The following is a 25,512-nucleotide window of genomic DNA, read 5'->3' as shown; positions in this document are numbered from 1 at the left end:
AGAATATTGTGAAAAGGTGCAATATTCTAGGCTCAAAGTGTCCCACTCTAATCAGCTAATTAAGCCATAACACCTGCAAAGGGTTCCCGAGCCTTTAAATGGTCTCTCAGTCTGGTTCAGTAGGAATCACAATCATGGGGAAGACTGCTGACCTGACAGTTGTGCAGAAAACCATCATTGACACCATCCATAAGGAGGGAAAGCCTCAAAAAGTAATTGCAAAAGACGTTGGATGTTCCCCAAGTGCTGTATCAAAGCAAATTAATAGAAAGTTAGGTGGAAGGGAAAAGTGTGGAAGAAAAAGGTGCACAAGCAGCAGGAATGACCGCAGCCTGGAGAGGATTGTCAGGAAAAGGCCATTCAAAAGTGTTGGGGACTTTCACAAGGAGTGGACTGAGGCTGGAGTCAGTGCATCAAGAGCCACCACACACATACGGATCCTGGACATGGGCTTCAAAGTCGTATTCCTCTTGTCAAGCCGCTCCTGAACAACAAACAACGTCAGAAGCGTCTTACCTGGCCTAAAGAAAAACAGGCCTGGTCTGTTGCTCAGTGGTCCAAAGTCCTCTTTTCTGATGAGAGCAACTTTTGCATCTCATTTGGAAACCAAGGACCCAGAGTCTGGAGGAAGAATGGAGAGGCACACACTGCAAGATGCTTGAAGTCCAGTGTGAAGTTTCCACAGTCTATGTTGATTTGGGGAGCCATGTCATCTGCTGCCGTCTACCAGGAGATTTTGGAGCACTTCATGCTTCCTTCTGCAGATGAGCTTTATGGGGATGCTGACTTCATTTTCCAGCAGGACTTGGCACCTGCCCACACTGCCAAAAGCACCAAAACCTGGTTCAATGACCGTGGGATTACTGTGCTTGATTGGCCAGCAAACTCGCCTGACCTGAACCCCATAGAGAATCTATGGGGCATTGCCAAGAGAAAGAGGAGAGACATGAGACTGAACAACGCAGAAGAGCTGAAGGCCACTATTGAAGCATCCGGGTCTTCCATAACACCTCAGCAGTGCCACAGGCTGATAGCTTCCATGCTACGCCGCATTGAGGCAATAATTGCTGCAAAAGGGGCCCAAACCAAGTACTGAGTACATATGCATGCTTACACTTTTCAGAGGTCCGATATTGTTCTATGTACACTCCTTGTTTTATTGATTGCATGTAATATTCTAATTTTCTGAGATTGTGTATTTGGGGTTTTCATGAGCTGTACACCATAATCATCACAATTGTGACAAATCACGGCTTGAACTATATTGCTTTGCATGTAATGAGTCTATCTTATATATTAGTTTCCCCTTTTAAGTTGCATTACTGAAATAAATGAACTTTTGCACGATATTCTAATTTTTCGAGTTTCACCTGTAAGGTGTGGTTAGAAACTTCTGTCAAGTAGCTTTGCAAGCAGATTACCAAAAATCCACCTGCGTTTAAACAAAAAAGGAAAAAAAATAATTTCTGAGTTACTTAAAATGGTTTTTCATCACAACACTTCCGAATATAGGTCAAAAGTTCAGTTATTTTAGCACACATTTTTTAAAGTGAATATTTCATGTTTGATCAGGGTATTACATATGAAAGTACACAGTGCACAAAATCATAGCTACTTAGGAACAGTTGCTTTTCAGTTTTGGATTTTCATTCTAGTTGTTCAATCAGAATTTTCAAGACTGTTTTTCTTAAAATGTGAACACTTAGTTGTCTTCAGAATTTGCCTAGTTTTGACATGGCTACTGATAATAAATAGAAACAAGAACTGCTCACAAAGGACACAGCCCAGACAATTTAGCATTTGAATTATTTTTTCATAACTTGACACTAAGATAAAAATGGAGGGCACTTTCCAAAAATAAAACTGGAAGCTTTTGGCCAGAAGTACCGAGTAATCAATGGAAACCAAGATGAATATTTCTGTAGATTTTTCTTTCTCCTGTAAAAGATCAGCCATATTTAAATGCACTGCAAATAAAGGGGCAGAATCTCAGCATATTGCCCATCTATGGGAATTATTGATTAGAAAGGAGAAATTCTCTTCCATCACCACCGCCCAACATTGGAAAAAGTAAAAAGGGCAATGAGATTGCTGGTATCTTGGAGATTATTGAAAAACCCCAGTATTAGATAAATTTCCTATATGAATATGTTTTAACAAGGAAATCAAGGAAAGCATAGGGAGCAATAAGGAGAATGCAATAAGGAGCATAAGAATATGAAAGGCTGGCCCAAATCAGGACAAGAAAGGAAGCCAAACCTGCAATCAAATATACCTCTATTTTGTACATCACTCAAATAATTTAAACCAACATTTTTTAAAAAAGAAATTGCAACAAAAATAGTGAACTAATTAAAGATGACTTGACAACATGACAAGACAACAAATGCAAGAAAGTAGAATTTTGTCTGTGTGTGTATTCTTCAGTGAGAAAACCACATACCTTGCTGGAATTGAATTTCAGGGGAAAAAATCTAAAGAATGAAGGTTGCCAACTACTATTTTGCAGTCGCTGGAGGCCCATCTGATTGCACCACCAAAATTCAGCACTGTGGTTTTCCAATAAAAATCACCGTAATGTTTATAAACTACTATTTCTGTGCTGGATTTTTCTTAGTACTTTAATGAAAAAAAGTTGTATTTACAATTATTTTTCTTCCACTTGCCCTTAATTACTTCGATTTTTTTTTTCTACTGAGTCTTCCTATCAAAGTCATCCTATCAAAGTCATCAAGGCTCTGCTTATTGGTGACTTTGACCAGGGTAGAAAAAAATTAAAATGTGGCCCAACACTACAGAAAATTGTACCTTCCTGTTCTAAGTCCTTGGAATAAAATCGCATCATCACCATCATCATCATCATCATCATCATCTCCTTGGCTTGAATAATATCTACCACCAAAAAATTCTTAACTTTTATCTGAAATTACTGTGTTCAACAACAGCAAAATTAAATTAGTCTATATTCTGGTTTTTGAATTAAAAGTTTTATTATTTATTTATTTATTTTGTGTTGGTTGGGTACTTATGTCTGAGCATTTCTAGTCTTGACTGCAAGACAAATCAGTCAGGAGTTTAATGTATGTAGAATGTATTCCTTTCTTATAACTGATAATTAAGGGAAAGACAAAATTCCATGTATTTTAAAATACAGTATTGGACTGCCATCTGCTGACATATATGAACCTTGTTAGAGACCATGTATTTTGTCTTTCAGTTGAGTATTATGTTTTAAATGAAATATCAAGCTTTGATATAGATATTCTTTATTACAATATAAAAATGACATGTGCAAGAGGTTGACACACATTATGAACCAGTTTTGGTTTTGATTTGATAACCTTGAGAGTTCTGTTGAAATCAAATGGTGTAATTTCACATAATGTTGACACAGGAAACACAAACTAGAGTGAAAATACCCTACCTGCATGTTAAAAAGTTTGACATGATATCATCTAGGTGATTATGGGTCTGACTTAAAGTATAAAATCCTTAAGTTGGTGACAGTTGCATGTTGTGCTCTAGCAAATGGTTAAGACTGGAAGAACCAGTGATGAGGAAAATGATTAAACATTCCAAATGAATTGAAATCCAGGGAGGAAATGTTATGCTGCTAGATGACACAAATGGATGGAAGGCTGGGAACAAGATGAGACAGTGTAATAAAAGTAATCAGGCATTTTTGAAGACCCCAAAATTAAGAGAATGATGACTATTGGTGTAGAGATTTAGTGACCTTTGGAAAGCTAGGCATAGGGAGCAATGGTGACATAAACAAAAGCTTACCGTATTTTCCGGCGTATAAGACCACCCCCCAACTTTTGAGAAGATTTTTCATGGGTTAAAAAGTCATCTTATACGCGGGAAAATACGGTAAGCTTTTGTTTATGTCACCATTGAAAATGTAAGGAATAAGCTTAGATTGACTCCTCCCTAATTCACTATAGTATAGGCAAGGGTAAGCAACCTCGGCTCTTTTATGACTCATGGACTTCAACTCCCAGAATTCCCGAGTCAGCATAGCTGATTCAGAAATTCTGGAAGTTGAAGTCCATGAGTCATAAAAGAGCCGAGGTTGCCTACGCCTGGTATAAGGTGAAGGGAGAGGACCGTTCAGTCAGGCTTTCAAGTTTCTGTTTACTATTGTGATTCCAGTCAGATTTATAGTGTCTCTTTCATTTTCTTTCTTTCTTTTTGTTTATAACATTTTATTGGACTATAAAATAAAATACAAAAATGAATAGTAGGACCTAGTGGGGAAGGAAAAGAGAAAAAAAGTGAGGGGGAGAAGGGAAAAAGAAAATAAAGAAAGAGCTTTGACTTCCGACTTCCTCTGTTGCAGTAGAATACAGCATTAACATCGAACCTCCACTTTTTACTTTTCCAAAGTAGTACAAACTACCCATTTCTATAACAACATATCAGTCTAATAAGTAAATCACAATATCAAAGTTTCACTTTTTTCCACCTCAAGCACAAACTCCAGAAGCAGTTTCCATGTGGAAACAAAAGTACTTACCGTATGTTCTTTTCTTTAATCAAAAGTCAAGTTAGCCATCTCTACCAACTCCATCAACTTCTGTAGCCACTCATCCATAGTAGGAATTGAAATGTCCTTCCATTTTTGTGCATGCAATAGTCTTGCTGCTGTTGACATATATAAGATCCAATTTTTTTTCTAAGTCTTTTTCCATTAAGCCCAGAAAGAAAATTTCTGGTTTCATCTTTATCATTAAGAATTTTCTGTATTAAGATATGTATCCTACTCCAATATTTCTTTGCTTTATCGCATGTCCACCATAAATGAAAAAAGGTCCCTTCTTTACATTTACATTTCCAACATTCATTTGAAATACCTTCGTACATTCTAGACAACTTATTTGGTGTTAAATACCAGTGATACATTATCTTATAAAAAATTTGTTTTAAGTTATAATGCATTGTAAATTTTAAGCTTTTTGTCCACATATTCTCCCATTGTTCCAGCATCACATTATATCCAAAATTCCTGCCCACTGAATCATACAATGTTTTTACATGTTCACTTTCCAAATTCAATATCAATAACATTTTATAAATTTTAGCAAGAGATTTAGGGAGTCTGTTTTCTTGATCGGGACTATCTCATAGTTGGTATCAAGCAAGGGGAGTTATACCAAATGACTTATAGAACAAAAGGTGCTTAGCAGAATGATGAAATGAAATAGGATGTGGGTCCTACGAGAGAAGGGCGGTATATAAGTTTAATAAATATAAATATAAATAAATATATAATATAAGGGGAAAAAAGTATGTCGCAGAATGCTATGACAATGATAATCAAATAAAACTATATTGTGCAAAATGTATGAAGAGAAAAATATTGCAAAGAATGCGATCAAGAAGAACAAGGAGTTATTAAGATAAAATACAGAGTGATTTGGTGGAAATAAAGCATTGTTCTGAAAGTCAGTACAGAAAGAGAAATGAGCCTCCTGCAGACTGAAAGGAATTATGTAATAATAAGATGAAGAAAGGAAAAAAGGACCAAAGAAAGGAATTAAAATTAATCAAAATGAATGGTAGAAATTCAGTGTCCAAGAAAAAAATTGATGATAAAGGAAGTAGTAAATACTATGAAAATGTTTTTTAAAATATTAAGGAAATTATAGATAGTGTAACTGGAGAAATGCTAAAATAAAAAGAGATATGACACATGAACAATATTTGTGAAGTGCAGTGTGTAGATTAGATTTTGCACACTTACATTTCATTGAGAAAAGTATGAAGGGAAGAAAGAATGTTTATTTTATATTTGTTGATTCAGAAGAAGCACATGATCAAGCCAAAGAGTTTGAATTATGAAATGTTTTAGATTAAACTAAAGTGTCATGGTTCCAACAGATGAAACTCCTCAAAAGAACTTTGAGGCATTATTTACCTTAAAGAATCTTTTATTCGAGAAACAAAGTATCAGCACTACATAGTTAAAGCCAAAAACTGAATTCCCCTCCCCTGGGCACAAAGTAGCAAAGCACAATTCCCTCCTCCAATTAACAGTCATAAATCATATTCCCCAATTAGCTTGGAGTGAGGGCTTTCTCCCCAGCTCTCCAAATCTTTATCAACTCTGGGCGCAATAACCTTGGATTCCCAGGGCTGAGTTATTATTGTTATGACTAACTGGACTCTCATCTACATCCCCCCTCCCAGCATCAACTAACTCTAAAAGCGAAAGAGAAAAGATGGCTACATTTCCATCTGTTGTCAAAACAAGTACATCCGATGTTAGCAGCCTTGACATAAAGCATGCATGAGAATAAGTGGAATACTTAGCAAATGGTTTAGCAATGAGGCAGAAGTAAAAATAAAAATGTATGATGTTCTCTAAGTTGCTTAAGATATTTATGGATAAATGAGCAGGGAACATTTGTGATGATGATAGAAGTGTATTGCTTGGGGGCATGAATGTGTACGCTTGTATGCAGATGATGCCATGTTGTTGGCTAAGAACACATATGATTTGCAGGGAACATTTGAAAGACTAGAAGATGTAACTGAAAATTAGGGAAATGAAAGTATTGACTACCAAGATAACTGTATTAAACAGGGAAAACTGAATGAATAATTACAGTGTAGACATTTCCGGAAGGCTACTGCAGCCGAGAACCAAGATATGGACTGAATCCATAGTTCGGTTCTCAGCTGCAGAGGCCTTGCAGGACTGAGCTATGGATTGAATCCATAGTTCAGTTCTTGGCTGCAGAGGCCTTGCAGGACTGAGCTATGGATTGAATCCATAGTTTGGTTCTTGGCTGCAGAGGCCTTGCAGGACTGAGCTATGGATTGAATCCATAGTTCGATTCTTGACTGCAGTGGCCTTCTGGAAAGGCCTCTGACTGTGAAATGCAGGCCTGGGGACACCACAGAAGAAGTGAGCCAGCAAGGAGAGACCTGGCTGCAAGGTAAGTGAGTGTGGAGCTGCCCCAGGTGCCCTACCCCCACTCTAGCTTGATTTTTAGGTGCCCCACCCCAAAACCAGGGCTTATGTTTGGGGCAGGGCTTACATTAGGTCCACCTCCAAAAATCAAGCTATGACATATTTTCAGGGTAGGTTTTACTTTCGAGGAAACACACTAGGTACATCAGAGAAACATAAGCATAAGTTGATTGCTACATGAATGGGTTACTTAAGAATTATGGATGTAAAATGAGAAGATATAAGGTTAAAAATTGAGGTGTGCTGAATAACATGAACTGGATACAAAAGTAAATGACCAATAGGAAATGTGAGGTGCTTGATGATATAATGAAAGATGAATGGGTTGAGGGGAAGAGAAAGTAAGTCATGGTTGGATGGAATTGATGATATCCTGAAAAAAGAGAAAGGTAAGTGGTTGTGTTAAAGAACAAAGGAAATGTACAAAAACCATATAATCCCAAAGACTCGCCAATAGGAAAGTGATTTGTACTTGCTTTCCCAGCATGAGTGGAAGGATAAAGGGGCCAGGGAATTCAATCAAGTATTGTGGTAAGAGAGGTCTGCACAGAACACAAAGCCATCAACGTGGCTAAAGCAGAAGCAAAGTGATTTAAACTGGCTCCATTTTCATCTAGTTTATACAGAAATTCAAGCAGCTCAAGGCTGCAATGCAGAGTAATCTATAGCGGACGGGTCGGCAACCCACGGCTCCGGAGTCGCATGCGGCTCTTTGAGCCGTTTCCTGCAGCTCCCAGCTGCCCGGTGCACGCGCACCTCTAGTATAGCGGATGATCTTGCAGTAAACTAGTTTTAGCTATGTTTCCTTTTCCTTATCTCATGCCTTTAATATCTTTGGCTTATTATTTCTTACTTGTTTTCTGTACACTAAAAGGAAATAATATGTATGATGGATACATGTGTATGTAAGTATTGTAAAAGAAATAGCATTGAGACGTAGATATTACCTCTCCTCTTAATAGAGTAGGATTCAGTTACCTCACTTACATAAAGAGGAAAAATAAGACAATTTAAAAACTAGAACAAAAAAATCCCATGTAGATAAAATACTCTGAAATACACATAGAAAATACCATTTCAGTTGAAATCAGTGGGTTATACTTTCTCATAAGTGTATTTAACAATATAGTTTAACTATAAATCTGCTATTTTAAACAAATAATTTAAATGAAAACTTTTGAGAATGTATTAATCCACTAAGAGTTATGTAAACTGTAATTAATCCTGTTGGTGTATTTTTGCTTGCTTCCTTTGAGAACATCCACCTTAATGTTTACTTTTATGTTTTTAATTTACCAAAACCAACAAAATCACATTTGCTAAATCATTGCTTTGGCATTTCTTTTGGCAATGAGGATCATGCATTGTTAACATAAGGTAAAGGCAAAGGTTCCCCCGCACATGCGTGCTAGTCGTTTCCAACTCTAGGGGCTGGTGCTCATCTCCGTTTCAAAGCCGAAGAGCCAGCGCTTGTCCAAGGATGTCTCCGTGGTCATGTGGCTGGCATGACTAGACACCAAAGGCGCACGGAAAGCTGTTACCTTCCCGCCGTAGTGGTCCCTATTTGTATACTTGCATTTTTATGTGCTTTCGAACTGCTAGGTGGGCAGAAGCTGGGACAAGTAACAGGCACTCACTCTGTTACGTGGCACTCGGGATTCGACCCGCCAAACTGCCAACCATCTGATCGACAAGCTCAGCGTCCTAACCCACTGAGCCACCGCGTCCCTATTGTTAACATAGACAAAGATAAACCTTTCATTTCAGAACTTTTAATTGACTACACCTGCTACAATACTTTTTAATGCCCTTACCACTATCACACACAAACCAAAATAGGCCATATGAAAATTGCTAGGGAACATGTTTTCTTCTGTATATCGAAGAGCATAGTTAACTGTTGTTTTAATAATAATATTTTTCAATGACAATATGAAATTATGTACGTCACAGACTTCAGACCAGACTATTGAGAAGAGAGCCATTAATTTTTTCTTCTTTTAGAAAAATAGTAATAATTCTTATTAACAGTTGAAATTCACATTCAGGAAATTGTTAATCCAACCACAATCCTTGACTGAATTTCCGTGCTTCTTTATCCCTCCTGCTTTTATTGGGAAAACAAGTACAAATCACTTTCCTATTGACAAGTCTTTGGGGACGTGTGATTTCATTGATAGACCTTTTGTATGACCTCATCTTCGTCGACTCCTTAACTGATGGTCAAAATGATTTTGATCTAAGTTGCCAGAAAAAAATAGATAAAACAGATGTTCTTAACTGTCCAACAATCTTAGTTTGGGTCACCTGCATGGAACTTGTGGTCTGACAAGTAGTATAGGCCACTCTAACCATGAAGCTACTAGGAGTTGAGCTTAACTTGAAATTTCCACTTTACTTTGTTACTTTTATTCAGCTGTCATGCTCAACCGTTATCAAAATCTAAAAACTATGTCTCAGATTGCTCTACAGTGTTTATATAACAGGGAAAAAAAATGTCTTCTGCTGCCCAGTACTAGAAATCTGATCTAGGCAGGTATTTCACAGCCATAATCAGAAGATGTAAAAACAATATGTTTTGCAAAAGCTTAAATAAAAGGAAACAGATCTATAAGTATTTTTTTAACCCAATTGCTCTCAAACCAAGGAAATAAGTGCAAAATATTTGTCACAATTTTCAAACTAAAAGCTTAATGCCATCAGTTTATCCTTTATATGGGACATTAATGTCTATCCTATTGTACAGTAGAAGTTGTATACAACTTGCCATTTATGGTCAATTGAATAGCACACTTCTTCTTGATCCTAAGCAATATCAGCTGTTTTTCTGTTCCATTCACTGTTCAAAATACACAATTATTGTATTCATATTAAACTAATAAATTGCATGTTTTTCTGTTGACTCTGAAATGCATTAACTTTGTTTTAAAAAAATGAAAATACAGAAAAACAGAAAAGAACTATTTTGGTTTTAAGTGGTTGTTTCTGAAAACATTTTATTACAAGTAGTCTTCAGTTAATGATTCAACAACTATTCAAACTTGTAATGAGTGGCATCAACAAGCAGTCATCAGAGTTCTGGCCTTCAGTGCCCTGTGATCATGTGACTGCCATTTGTGACATTTGCAGACTTCCAACAAGCAGTCAATGGGAAAGCTGGCAGGAGATTACATTATAAATGTAATATATTATACTCATAAAGATTTTTCCTTGTCAGAGTTAGGCAATCACAAATCTCATATTACAAGTCCAGAAAACGTATAACCAAATTTGACAAAAAACCCACAAAGATCCAATGGTTCAGCAGTACTTAGTCTTAGTAAACCAAATCCTTCATCAAAAACAACTTTCCCTGATTCCTCTACAGTTACATCACTACTGCATCATAGCAGTCCCTAATAAATGCTGAAACTAAAAAAAAAGAGTAGTCCCCTTCCATCACAAGTTTACCTAACGTGAAGGTAAGCTTCTTGTAGTCCCTTATTTATAGATTAGTTCAATATATTTGGTTGAAAGAAAATCTAATGTATTTCATTGAAACTTATCTTCTTTCACATATGCAGCATTGCATCTCTGAGTGATAGATAATATACATATTTCTAGTAATCTTTGATTATACCTCTAATAAACTGACTTTGAAATTGCAACATAAAATCTGATTTAAAGTTCAACCAGGAAAATATGAGTAGAAGCCAACTACCCATTTTTGCAAGCCAATACTCTGATTTCTACTCCAAAGTACTCAGATGAGATCTTTGTTGATTAGGTCTTGATACAATTTTGTTGCCATCTGGTTAATCAAATAATTTGTTTGCAGCCTGCCAGATGGTAAGATCATAACCAATGTAGTCAATCTAAGCACATTCAGTAACAATTCACAACATTAACCAATATTTCATAATCAGTGGTGGGTGGAGCCAAGCTTGCAAGACTAAGCATGTGAAAAGACTTGGTATTCGCTTGATAGAAAAGTATTTATATATTTTACTGCAGTTTATTAATTGGCCATATGTAATATTTGTGAGTTATTATTTCAGAATTCTAATTCAAACAACCTTAAAACAATTTGATATTGCTTATCTTCTAAAACAGTGCTTTCCAAACCTGGGTAAATTACTCAGGATTGGATAAAAGTGGCTTTTCTTTGGGTAACAATGTACAAATCCATTACCCGATCACAATGTGAACATTTAAATTGACTTAGAAGTATTTTACCCTGTGGAATAAAAAATACTTTCTGATAAGTGGTTTGGAGTAATGAAAGAAAAAAAAAATCAGAACACTATTCTAAAACACATCCCCAAATATTTTTGTTAATTCCAGAAAATGGCATTTTGGTAAAATGAAATCACTGCTTGGTGGTAAATAGCCCTTTTAACTTCCTTAGTTTTGCTTTGCGTGTGGGTATGCGTGGGTGTGAAAAGAATTTAAAGATGGAAATACTAATTTTAGTATTATGCAGAAATGGAGTGTTACTTTACTTTGAGAACGCTTCTGTGGAGCCGTTGAAGGAGAAAGCGTAAACTACAAGGAGGAAGCAGAGTGGGGAGTAGAAATAAACAACCCAACCCCAATGATTATTTTAAAAAACAAGTTCAATTGATTTGAATAGAATTCTTGTCAAGTCACAAAAGGTGATCACATGACTTTGGGACACTGCAACTGTCATACAGTGCATTCAGAAAGTATTCAGACCCCCTTCACATTTGTCATTTTTTTAATGCCAATGTGACAGTTCAGTTTTTTCTTTTTAATAAATGTACATACATTTCTAAAATTCTGTTTGTCATTATGGGGTACTGAGAGTAGATTAAGGAGAAAACAAATGAATTTCAAGAACTGTAGAATCAGGCTGCAGCATAACAAAATTGACAAAAGTGAAGGGGGTCTGAATACTTTCCGAATGCACTGTAAATAAATACCCTAAGAGGCCAAATTTTGATCACACGACCATGGGGATGATACAAACGTCATAAGCATGAAAAAGTCCTAAGTCACTTTTTTCAGCGCTGTTGTGACTTCGAATGGTCATCAAACAAATGGTTAAGTAGAGGATTGCCCGTCCTGTTGCCTTTGAAAACTGAAAAGGAAGACAATGTAGTTAGTCCACAGGGCAGCCCCCCTGGTTACATTACAGCTTGGCCCACCGATCACGTTCCTCTGAATCTTGAACCATTGCATAGCCAATAGAAATCAGTATATTTTGGGCCCAATTCAAAGTGGGAGGCTAGGGAGGTTAGAACAGGGGTCTTCAAACTTGGCCCTTTTATGACTTGTGGACTTCAACTCCCAGAATTCCTCAGCCAGCATGCCTGGCTGAGGAATTCTGGGAGTTGAAGTCCACAAGTCATAAAAGGGCCAAGTTTGAAGATCCCTGGGTTAGAACAATCTGAGATTTTTGAACAGAAAGCTTTTTCCTCGGAAGGCGAAGTAGAGCAAGGTGGCTCCAAGAGAGTGGGCCACCGAGGTTGTGACGTTAGCCTTTCCCTAGCCCAGGGGTAGGTAACCTTGGCTCTTTTATGACTCGTGGACTTCAACTCCCAGAATTCCTGAGCCAGCCATGCTGGCTCAGGAATTCTGGGAGTTGAAGTCCACGAGTCATAAAAGAGCCAAGGTTGCCTACCCCTGCCCTAGCCTAGCCTAAAGAGAAAACAATGCTCTTCCACTTAAGGGAGGTGGTGGTAGGGGGCAGAATTTCCTCAGGCCGAACCACGGAGTAACTGCGCCAAGAGAATTCAAGCGAAACCAGGCAAAACCGTGGTGGGGCCGGCCTTGGACGGCGTCCCATCCCTGACCGCCACCCTCGCCTCCTCCGTAGATACGGAGGATCTCAAGTGAACGCGGGGGCGGGGGGGAAAGAGAAAAGAAAAGGGCGGGGAGCCGCAGCCACAGCCCGGCGGCGGCACGGGAGTCGCACGGCGGCTCCTCCTCCTTCTCCTCCTCTTCCCAGTCACGGCTGCGACGAGAGGCGGCGCTTGCTTGCGGCCGGCGAAGTCGTTGCGCTGCCGCCGGCCGAGTGGCTCGGCCCAGAGTCGCCCATGGTGGCGACGTGTCGCTTTGGAGGCGCCGGGAATTACGCTAGGCCGCATCCGCTGTTTCGGCCTTTGCCGTCGCTCCGACGGCGACAGCTGCAGCCACCCGGCGTTGCTGCGGGGCGGAAATCCCGCCGGTCCCTCGGGGAATTCCAGACCGAGAAAGGCGAAGAGCGCCGGCAGCTTCTCCGTGCTATTCTTTTCACGCCCGGTCAGATTCCCCCCTGCTAATACCGGGGAGAGGCGGGGAAAGAGCGCAGCAAAACCTCGCTAAGGTAGGCCGGGCTCGGACGTCCCTTTAGAGGCAGAGGATGGTAAATTGCAGGGAAGCGTCTCCCCCACCCTCCGCTTTCCCCGCATTTGCTTGGTGCGGTTTGCAGAGGACAGGGGCTTCTTTCCTTCCCAGACATCAGACTGCGTTTACTGGAGCCCTCCCGTCATTTGGAGAAAGAGATACAATAACCCTCTCTTTAACCCCCCCCCCAAATACTCCTCCCTCTGTGCGACCCCAAGATAACCTCTTCTCAAAGAGGTGTCTTCTCAAATCCCAACTGTGAGGGGGGAAAAGGACTGGGTGTCTTTTTCCCCTCTCCCATCTCTTAATCCCAGGAAGATGAGGAACCCCACCTGTCCCTCTTTTCCTCCCTCCCCCCTTTTCCTTTCAGTCGAAGACGATGCCCTGCCAATTTCAAGGAAATGGTTTTAATTGGAGCAAAAGGAATATGCTCTGGTTCTTAATCTCGAGGAAACAATTGATAATCTTCACCCCCTGTATGGGTATACATAAAAGGACAGAAGCCACTTTCAAGCCAGAGAAAGTTAGGTCTGCGCTGTATCTTTGTCCCATCAGAGGCACCCCTTTGCCCAGCTAAGTTTTTTTTTAAAAGAAAAAGAATAACACATTTTGAATGGTGTCTTCTTTTTAGAATATGACAAGGTTCACAAGGGAAGGCACTTGTAAAAATGGATTCATTCCACCTTACCCCCTTTGCCCACTAGGGCTACCTTGTTCAGAATCCCTGCTTAATTCGAGCTATTAGCTCAGAATTACTGTTAAATGTTTTTTCCTGTGAGGTGTAAGCCTGGCAGTATATTTAAAGGAGATGTATGTTTCACAAAATTAATTAATTAATTAACACAATTTAGGGCATAAGCATTTGATTTCACTTTAATCCACTGAGTTGGATATATGAACTGCTATCCTAAATTAGCAAGAATTCAAATATAATGGTAAAGGGTGTCCTTTACTGTAGGGAGTGTGATGGAAAGAAAAGGAAATGCAGAATAGAAAGACTGATAATTATATTGGTTTAAATAGGTGTGAATTAATTACAGTTATATTACACTAATTTATAAAATAATACTGATTGATACATTGACTTTCATAAATTTGATTAACATTTTAAAAGGCTTTTATGGTTGCTTCTGGATCAGTGGCAAAATTAAGTCATACTGAGTGACATTACATGCAGTATTTTTCTTTGCTGTCAAATAGCATCACAGAATTTTTTTCTAATGGACTTATTTTCTGATATATGTCACAAGTCATGGGGGTTGGAATGGTAATATTTGTAGATTGTCTTGGAAGGGAAACTGGCATCCTTTAGAAATATCCTAGATGTAAACATACAGTATGTTCCTGCATTGTGTTTTAAATGCAAGTTATGTGACAGGTGCCCATGTTTCATCCCTCTTATGAGAAGTACGGTTAAAAACTGCCATGGACAAATCATTTAAATTAAAATGATTTATTTTCAGGATTTTACTTCCTTAGTTGAAAAAGTCAGAAATTGTAAAGGAAACATTTAAGACATGTTTTCAACCTATTATTTATTTTGCTTCTTTGCTTTTTGTTTTACTTTTTGTGTATGGTTAATATATTAAATGTTCCTGATAATTCTTTGTAAAATGCTGTCTTTTCAATGGCAGCATCAAACTTGTTCCTTTATTACTTTTGATATTTTTTAAAAAAATATTAAATGTTAGCATCCATCTTGGTGTGTATCATGAATGGTTTTACAATAAAATTCTTAATTATATTTTAAGAAACAGTAAGAAATCTATAGGTACAATGGAACTGCATACATTACACAGAACTTGAAGTAACCATCCTGCCTTATCAAAAGGAAAAAGTTTAGTTTAACAAGTTACAAGAAATTATATTATATGCAGTCTTTAAATTATACCTTTGCTTTTTAAATTAGTATTTTAAATTTGGAATTAATAATTTGATACTTTTTTCTATATGCTTTTTTTGTTTAGAACTTGAAAAACAGTCATGTATATTATAGTCTTGTGATTTTTTTAATAAATGAAACTGGAAGAGATATGAGGTCTGCCTTACTGGAATCTTCTTGGAATACTGTTGTTAAGGTATGCAAATTAAGTGGTTTTTTCATTTGTCAAGTACTTATAGATTGTGGTCAGTATTCTCTCATACCCAGTAGATATTAATAATGTGCTAAAACTGTGTATACTTAAAATAAAATGTACAAACACAAGTTTAAATAACTTCCTGACTTAATCTTTATTTTTAGTTTCAAGGGTAATTTCCTCTATGATCATAAATGAGCATCTCTTGAACTAGACAGCCATAAATGTCACAAATTCCAAAGTATTCCATACAGTTATACATTTTTAGAGTTGATCTTTTTAGCAACTTATTTTTAATAAAGTAGAAGACATACATATATATATGAAAAACACTATGACTTAAGCTAATTGTTATGATAAATGCCTAGAAACCAAGTTGTTTAAATGAAGATGAAAACAATCAGAATTGTTTCTTTATCACATAGAACCATAGGGAAAATATCTAACATTTAAAGTTAAAGCATTGTAAATTACATAATAACACATAAATTTAATCTAAAACAGAGGTCCCCAACCTCTGGGCTGCAGCCCACTACCAGGCCGTGGCCTATTTGCAATCGGGCAGTGTGAGCAGTGGGCCAGTGCACACATGCGCTCGTGCAAGTCGAGCTGCGCATGTGCACACCGCCCGCCACTAACCCGGCCTGGTTCCCCGCTTCCTCTCCAGCTCAGCCACAAAGTTTGGGGACTGCTGATCTAAAATACTACACAATATATAGCTTCTCACATAGCAATAGCCTTCTATTACCTCCTTAAAAAAACAAAAACAAAACATTCCCTCCAATTAAAATATTTCTTCTAACTTGTTTGTTCAAGTACAATCATCTTCATTAAAATATTTTTTAATATTTTACCATTTTATCATTGGGGCTTGTTAGTTTAATCTTTTTTAGCATTTGTATTATTGTGTTTTATTGTTGTTAGCTGCCCTCAGTCCTTCGGGAGATAGGGCGGCATATAAGTCCCAAAAATAAATAAATAAATAAATTGATTAATATCAATGGTTAAGAAAAATTCATAAAACTGATGGGAAAAATTATTTTTTCCCTTGAGAAATTAACAAACGGTGCCCAAAGAATAGCCAAAAACTATTTAGAAGAGGCATGTCAAACTGCCGGCCCATGGGCTGGATGCATCACTCTGAAACCACACCCACCCCATTGCCAGCAATGGGGAAAAAGTCGCGATATGTCACACGACGTCACGTGACATGAGTTTGATATGCCTGATTCAGAAAGTAGCAGATTTGTGTTAAACATTGAACTACTTCTGGGAAATACTTTTTAATTGTTTTATGTTTATATTTACATTTAATTTTTTAAAATAGAATAGAAAGTATATAAGCCGTGGTGGCGCAGTGGTTAGAATGCAGTATTGCAGGCTAATTCTGCCGACTGCCAGCAGTTCGGTTCTCACCAGCTCAAGGTTGACTCAGCCTTCCTTCCTTCTGAGGTGGGTAAAATGAGGAACCAGATTGTTGGGGGCAATATGCTAACTATAAACTGCTTAGAGAGTGATGTAAAACAGTATGAAGTGCTAAGTCTAAGTGCTATTTCTATTTTAATTTACAAGTAGTCCTTGCTTACAACCATAATTGGGATTAGAATTTGCATTACAAGTCGATGTAGTTGTAAAGTGGGTCATTAAATGACTGGACCTGATTTTATTTTCATTTTTCCTATGGTCATTAAACAAATCACCACAGTCAAATCATGCAATTTTTAAATGAATCACATAGTTGTTAAGTGAATCCAGCTTCCCCAAATGATTTTGCTTGTTGAAGCCAGCTAGAACAATTGCAAATCACAAACAAGACACTGCAACCCTCGTAAATGTGGGCCAGTTGCCAAGTACTGAAATTGAAATCATGTCGCCATGATCCACAAACCCAATCAATGCATTTTTGGTAGTTATAACCAGGCCTGAGACCTGGCTTACACAGAATCCAGTTAGCCCATTTCGGCCAGGGTCTTCTGAACCTTATTTACCACTTTAACAGAAAAGGAGATTGGAGACTAATAAAAAAAAATATTCAAAACTGTTGGGTTCAGCAATTAATGTTAATTAGCATTAATGAAGCTGCAGAAATGAGCGTTTATTCAACATACTTACATTTGACTACCAGAAGAAAATGCAGAACTTCTACATACCAAATTTAATGTTGTCCTGTATTAATCTGCAAAAGAGGCATACATGCAGTGGACATTTTCAAGGAATTAGTAGTTAAGAATATATAGTTAAAGAAAGAATGAGATATAGAGATTTATAAGCATTTGGCTGGCTATCCAAAAGTCAAAATCGCAATACATCTGGGAAATGATCAAGTATAACTCTTTAGAAAGAATTCAACAAATACACAGTCAACACTTTTCATATGAAACACTGCAGCAAAAACATTAGATCTTTCCAAAGTGAAGAAGAGGTTTGTAACAGGAAAGAAAGGATTAGTTGCCATTGTCATTTACATACAAGGTTGTGAAGTGCATCATATAGGTACAGAGCCAAAAATGGGAGGAAATGACCAAATACCAGAACTGAGCAATTAGGGACTGATAAAATCCTATTGCCTCAATATATCTGAACTAGAGTAATCCATCCTCAAAGTAAGTAAGTACACAAAATACTGAAATGTTTTCAGATATTGTTAATCTTGTAATAATTGATTTATTACTAAATGTAGAGCCTATCTTTCTACTACAAGCATCTTTCAGTATATTAAAATGCAAACTGAAATTATGAATGAACATAAAAAGTAAGATAAATAGGAAACAAATATCCACCATTTTAAATCCCTTCAAACAAATACCTTAAAAGCCAAATTCCTGTTTGATTTTTTTTCTTTTGCTTACTAGTAGATAGACAGTACAGACACACAACCCAAAAGGGATGAGAAAGAAGTGTCTCTATTAACAATTTTAAAAATCTCACACGGTCATATAGGAAAATAGGGTTTTTAAGTAGCCTACGTCAAAGAAGCATCAGATTTTATAGATGGAATAGAATAGAGCTGGAAGGGACCTTGGAGGTCTTCTAGTCCAGCCCCCTGCTCAAGCAGGAGGACCTATACCATCTCAGACAAGTGACTGTCTAGCCTCTTCTTCAAAATCTCCAGTGATGGAGCGCCCATGATTTCTGGAGGCAAGCTGTTCCACTGGTTAATTGTCCTCACTGTTAGAAAATTTCTCCTTAATTCCAGGTTGCTTCTCACTTTGATCAGTTTCCAACCATAGTTTCATGTCCTTCCCTCTGGTGCTTTGGTGAATAACGTGACCCCTTCTTCTTGGTGGCAGCCCCTCAAATACTGGAATACTGCTATTATGTCTCCCCTATTTCTTCTTTTCTTTAAACTAGCCAAACCCAAGTCCTGCAGGCATTCTTCATATGTTTTAGTCTCCAGGGCTTTATTCATCTTAGTTGCTCTTTTCTGATATTTTCCCAAACTCTCAATATCTTTTTGGTGATATAGTGACTAAAATTGGCTGCAGTATTCCAAGTGTGGTCTTAATAAGGTTTTATAAAGCGGTACCAATACTTTGCATGATCGTGATTCTATGCCTCTGTTAATACAACCCAGGATTGTATTAGCTTCTTTGGCTGCTGCTACACATCGCTGGCTCATAGTCAAGTGATCATCCACTAGGACTCCAAGGTCCCACTCACGGTTACTGTTTTTAAGCCAGGTCTCGCCCAATCTGTACCTTTGAGTTTTCCTGCCTAAATGTAAAACTTTGCTTTTCTCCACATTGACAATCATTTTGTTGGAGAGGGCCCATTGTTCAAGTTTGTCAAGATCTTTTTGGATCCTGAGTTTGTCTTCTGGGGTGTTGGCTATTCCTGCCAGTTTGGTGTCATCTGCAAATTTGATGAGTTCCCCTTCAATTCCCTCATCTAAGTCATTGATGAAGATATTGCAGAGTACTGGGCCTAAGATGGAACCTTGTGGTACCCCATTGCTTACTTCTCTCCATGTGAATGTAGTGCCATTGAGGACTACTTGTTGAGTACGGTTTGCCAGCCAGCTACAGATCCATCTGGTGGTGATGTTGTCTATTCCACCTTTTTCTAGCTTACCAAGGAGTAGGTTGTCTACTTTATCAAATGCCTTACTGAAATCTAAATATACTATGTCCATAGCATTCCACTGATCTACTAGTTTACTCACTTTATCAAAGAATGAAATAAGATTGGTTTGGCATGATCTGTTTTTAACAAACCCGTGCTGGCTACCAGTTATAACTTTGTTTGCTTCTAGTTGTTCACAGATGTGTTTTTTGATTACCTTTTCTAGGATCTTCCTAGGTATTGATGTTAAACTGATTGTCTGTAATTTCCTGAGTCCCATTTTTTTTCCTTTCTTGAAGATGGGAACCACATCAGCCCTTTTCCAATCTTCGGGTACTTTCCCTGTGCTCCAGGATTTATGAAAGATGTGGTGCAGTGGTTCTGAGATAACATCTGCCACCTTCTTCAGAACTCTGGGATGTAATCTGTTGGGTCCCGGTGATTTATATTCATCAAAGTCGGATAGGTGTTCTCTTACCATTTTCTTGCTTATTTTAATTTTTGTTTCTAGTTTGTCTTTTGCAGTGGTTTCTTTTGTATGTTGGGCTGTAGTTTCTTTTTGTGTGCAGACTGATGCAAAGTATGAGTTAAGCAGCTCTGCTTTCTCCCTGTTGCCTGTTATTTCCTTGCCATCTTCTCTCTTCAGTGGACCTACAGTTTCCTTTACTTTTTTCTTGTTGTTAATATGTTGGACTTTGAAAGGACCAATTGCCAGTGAAATTGTTGTAACCTAAGAGTCATGTTCTCTGATAAATAGCAGAATAGTCTGCTACCTGCCCTGTAACCTGCCCTTTGGCTGATCAATGATAGTTTTGCTTTCTCTGGATCAATATAGCTCTTGTTTGCTCTTGTCTAACCCCTTATCAACATCTGATAATTAAATTTAAAACTTTACTTAGTTTAGGAACAGAATTAGATATCATTAACAATTGATTTTGAGGAACCCAGATGGACAATGCACATCTTGTATATGGGCTTCACCGTGATTTGTTAGGAATATAATTAAAAGTTTGGGTTGTGAGCTATTTAAGCTTTAGCTTAGTTATTTAAAAGTCTGTTTATTCCTACTAAATGTGCCTGGACCATAAAGAAAGCTGTGGTTATTAAACTAATTCAGTAATTACCTACAAACAGTATGCATGCATGTATTTCTGAAAGGCTACTCAATATATGCTACTCAAAGGGACACGGTGGCTCAGTGGGTTAGGACGCTGAGCTTGTCGATCAGAAGGTCGGCAGTTTGGCGGGTCGAATCCCGAGTGCCGCGTAGCAGAGTGAGCGCCTGTTACTCGTCCCAGCTTCTGCCAACCTAGCAGTTGAAAGCACGTAAAAATGCAAGTAGACAAATAGGGACCACTACGGGGGGAAGGTAACAGCGTTCCGTGCGCCTTTGGTGTCTAGTCATGCCGGCCACATGACCACGGAGACGTCCTTGGACAAGCGCTGGCTCTTCGGCTTTGAAATGGAGATGGGCACCGGCCCCTAGAGTCGGAAACGTCTAGCATGCATGTGCGGGGGAACCTTTACCTTTTATATGCTACTCAATTTCAGAAAAGCCCTGAATTGACTGCAAAAAGTAAAATTAAAATAAGTGGGGCAGGAAGAAAAGTAAACATTCAATATGAATATTTACTTCCTAGTCACACACTGTCCTAGCAGCACACTCTAGAGAGGGTTTGATAGCTTTCCTTAGTGCCAGCTAAATTGGTGCTGACCTGAAACGAATTCTTCCAAACAAGCAAAAGAGCAACAGTACTGTTGCTGTACTGTACTGTGACATTATTCTGTCCCTTAAAGTGCATATGATTCTGAAGCTAGTGCTTTTCCGGTAAAGAGTGAACAAATACAGGTAGTTCTTGACTTAACCATTTGTTCAATGACCATTCCAATTTACAAAAAAAGTGATGTTTTTCATACAAGCTTTGCAGCATCCTCATGGTCATGTGATCAAAATTCTGGCATGCGTTTATGACAGTTGCACATTTTGACAGGCAAAGTCAATGGAGAAGCCAAATTCACTTAACAAACATGTTACTAAGTTAACTGTAGTGATTTGCTTAAAACTGTGGCAAGAAAGGTTAGAAAATGGGCAAAACTCACTTAACTGTCTTGCTTAGCAACAGAAATTTTGGGCTCAATTGTGGTTGTAAGTGTAAGGACTACCTGTACAAGATTTTTTTCTATTGATTTAGCACAGGGGTGTCAAACTCAATTTCATTGAGGGCCGCATCAGCATTGCGGTTGCCCTCAAGGGGACAGGTGGGTGTGGCCTGGGTGGGCGTGGCCTACTGGGTGGGCGTGACTAGAGTGTGTATGGCCTACTGGGTGGGCGTGGCTAGCTCTACATCGTTCGCATCAAGGGTGCCTATGGGGGCCTAGGCAGGAGTGGGACAGATCTGAGGGTCTCTGGCAGAAGGAGGGTCTCTGGGCCAGGGCCAAGGCAGTGGGGGCTGTTCCCTCACTGTTTCCAGGATGGCTTCGCGGGCCACATGAAACCACTTTGTGGGCCGCATCCGGCCCCTGGGCCTTGTGTTTGACATGTCTGATTTAGCATGACGGATTTTGGATTTTTCTGGATTTCAGGCCTAGTTTTTAGAAAATGTGGATATTGCAGTTCTTGATGTAATTTAATTTTTTTAGAACTGGTGCTTTTGAAAGAATTGTTTGGATGATTGTTTTTCTAATATGTGAACCAGCTATTATCTTGACAGATGCAGTGGCTTATTGAAGTTAATTATCCATAAGATTCTAAATTATTGCTGCACACAAATAGCTGTTAGCAATGAATAATTTAGTGTAGCTTCATTTTGCAGTACATTTCCGAGGCCCTTTTCTCTTGAAGGTAGTGAGGTGATGTCCAAACATTTATATTTATTATTCCATTTTGTATCTCCCTTGTTGGATCTTTGGTAAGAAAAGAATGAGGAAAGAGAATGAAAAAGTTGCAATATAAAGTATTTTATTTTACCAAATTCCTTCTGAGATTGTATTCTACCTGTCTTTTCCTGTCTTTTGATTTGCATCAAACGGAGCCACATCTGCTTGCATTATTGATTGGCTGGCAGAACTAGAGACTGACTGAAGGCAGTCTTCATCAGAGTGTCTGTTCAAAGGCAATGTCCAAAGAAAGTCCACCGATCTTGTAGACCAGGGGTCTTCAAACTCGGCCCTTTTATGACTCATGGACTTCAACTCCCAGAATTCCTCAGCCAGGCACACTGGCTGAGGAATTCTGGGAGTTGAAGTCCATGAGTCATAAAAGGGCTGAGTTTGAAGACCCCTGTTGTAGACTACGGGACAGACAGGATAGTTTTGAGATTAGGTCTGGGCACAGTCATAAATTACCCAAGCTCAGGTTCAGTTAATTAGAGAGGCTCTTGCAAAACTCCTATTTAGGAGGAAGATATTAGCCATGAGTACAACTTTACATGTGAGGCAGCCTTTGCTTCTTTATGCTACTTCTGCTGCTAATGGTGGATTCAGCCTGCACTTTGATTTGCGAGCCTTATGGTCAGCTTCAGATTTCTTAAGACAGAGGAGCTTCTCGGAGAAGTTCCACATTTTCTAAAGAGGAACAGTTACAAGCGGGAGTTCTTTCCCTCAGATCTCTTCTGCAAACGGAAGGGAAAGAAAGGTGACTAAAATGCAAGCGAAGGGAATATAACTGGTGATAAGGAAGGGTATGAAATGATGGACCGAATTAAATTAGCAAAACAAAAAGATGCAAGAAGCGAAGTTCATTTAAAAAAAAAATAGGACTGAGGCTGGGAATAGAGTTTGAAGATGCTTTCAGGTAACTTGGAGAAAAAGATATTATTGGAGATTTAGGAAAGCACTCTTATCAGATTAATCCATCCCAACTATTCATTATCATTCCTTTTCTCTCTTTCCCACAGTCACTCGTAAAGCATTGCGGTGTACAGGTAGTCCTCGACTTAACAACCACAATTGAGCCCAAAATTTCTGTTGCTAAGTGGGCTATTTGTTAAGTGAGTTTTGCCCCATTTTATGACCTTTCTTGCCACTGGTGTTAAGTGAATCACTGCAGTTTTTCAGTTAGTGACCTGGTTGTTAGGTGAACCTAGGCTTCCCTATTGCCTTGGCTTGTCAGAAGGTTGCCAAAGGGGATCACAGTTGTCATAAGTACATGTCAATTGCCAAATGTCCAAATTGTGATCACGTGCCCTTGGGATATTACAATGATCAGTGTGGAAAACAGTCATAAGTTACTTTTTTCAGTCTCTAAACGAATGGTTGTAAATCGAGGACTACCTCAACTGTATATGTCCTTTAGCATTTGGTTGAAGTAATAATTCGTTAATTAAGGTTTGGTTTAATTTTTTGTGAGGTATTGATAAAATGATGTGACATTTCATACAGTCATTGGTAACATACAATTATTTTTAGTTACTCTTGCTGTAAATGTTTTCCACTTATAACTGCTATATATTTTATTATTCTCTTATAATGTTTGGACATGCTTAAATAAATATACATATATTTTAATCCAGTATTTATCCAGTAGTAATTTTATGCAATGGCCTCAAGCCACCGGTCTTCACCAGTGCCTCAATCAAAGAACAGTGATGCTTTCTTTAAAAAGGAAATGGATTCTTCCAAATGTTTTCGACCAGTGTGCACGCTACCGGATGTGTGCCCCAAGGAACCCACAGGTAGAAACACAAGTTTGGATGTTTAAACTGGGTTGCTTTGTTTGTTTGTTTGTTTGTTTTTCAAAAGGATAGTTGGATTATTTTTTCATTTATCAAATAGAGTGGTAGTATCTTAAGGAATAGCATATTAGAGATAGAGAGATAGATAGATAGATAGATAGATAGATAGATAGATAGATAGATAGATAGATAGATAGATAGATAGATGGATGGATGATAGATATCAGCATCAGCAAAATATATTCTTAAGAATAATAGTTATCTGAGAACAATCAAATTATCCAGCTAATTGTCAGTGATAAAATTAAAAATTAAGCAGAGATGTGTTAAGAAGTAAGTTTTCAGAGCAACACTACTCAATTGTTGTGAATTAACATTCAAGAATAGATTTTGCCTGGCAATAGCTCTGAGTGGAAAGGAGTTTACAGAGAGACCTAGGTTTTTGATAATAAATGTCAATTCTTTTGGAGAATTTACAAATAACCTGACAAGAAATATCAGAATACCTAATACTCCAAACTGAATGCTTGGTAACAAGTTCTGCATTCAGCTGAAGGGAATCATCTTTCAGAAACTCAGGTAGGATATCTGGCATAACGAGAGGTTGCAAAAGTACAAAATACACTAATTCAGAGGTTAAAACTCAAATCCAGATTGGTCAACTGAGTCAGTGTATTTGAGTTCAATATCTGATGAGTGATGAGAATAATTTTCTTGGTATAAAATAAATTATAGCTTTAGAACTATTTGGTATAGATTAAATGACATAAATTTCCAAGTTACCCAAGAACTTGAGGAATGCAGAATAATAGTGAAATATTGAAAATATATGACTTGCCTAGTATTTTATAATAACTTACTGAAAAATTATATGTAAACATAACTGCTTTATTGACAATGGTATATCACTTGTATATAATAAGAATATTCTAGATTCAGCCAATTTGAAATGAATGAAAATTGGAAGACAAGACAAATAATTTAAATATAAATTAAACAATCTTAGAATGTGTGTACAACTGTACCAGTCGTTTTTACTGGCAAGAAATGGAGAGTAGACAAATCACTGTCCTATCTATATATAATTTGGCCTGGTAGAGATGGTAATTAACAACAACAGTTTTTACCAGTAGAAGAAAACATCATTTGCTAATCCTTAACTTTTGAAAGTAAATGGAGGCAGCTTTCAAATGTATATGACAATACATAGGCCATTTTCAAAATACTCTGTTATTTCATAGGTAAATTAATAAAGAATATTTTAAATAGTAAATTAGTAAAGACACGGGCTTTCTAAATCTTGCTTATTTATTTCTTGCTTTGGGCTTCAGTCCCATAAAAATTCTTAGAAACATTAATGTTATTAGAAAAATAAGTTTCCAAATTATTGGCA

At 37.8% G+C, this 25,512-nt stretch overlaps 1 protein-coding gene across 2 annotated transcripts in view; it reads left to right on the top strand.

The window, feature by feature from the left end:
• The first annotated feature begins 12,974 nt into the window (after nt 1-12,974).
• Nucleotides 12,975-25,512, top strand: part of VPS54 (VPS54 subunit of GARP complex) — a 56,012-nt gene continuing 43,474 nt past the window's right edge. The window contains exons 1-3 of one of the 2 annotated variants that reach the window (XM_083369570.1): nt 12,975-13,286; nt 15,274-15,384; nt 23,958-24,119. In XM_083369570.1, the coding sequence (XP_083225696.1) occupies nt 23,984-24,119 (136 nt within the window). In that variant the 5' untranslated portion in view covers nt 12,975-13,286; nt 15,274-15,384; nt 23,958-23,983. Of the gene's footprint in view, nt 13,287-15,134; nt 15,385-23,957; nt 24,120-25,512 lie in introns of those variants that run through there. The other variant, XM_083369571.1, reaches the window with a different exon arrangement.

This window comes from Vipera ursinii (assembly GCF_947247035.1).
Source record: "Vipera ursinii genome assembly, chromosome: 1".
Taxonomy (NCBI): Eukaryota; Metazoa; Chordata; class Lepidosauria; order Squamata; family Viperidae; genus Vipera; species Vipera ursinii.
The sequence above is the reverse complement of the archived record's forward strand: the minus strand, read 5'-3'. Positions and strand labels throughout refer to the sequence as shown.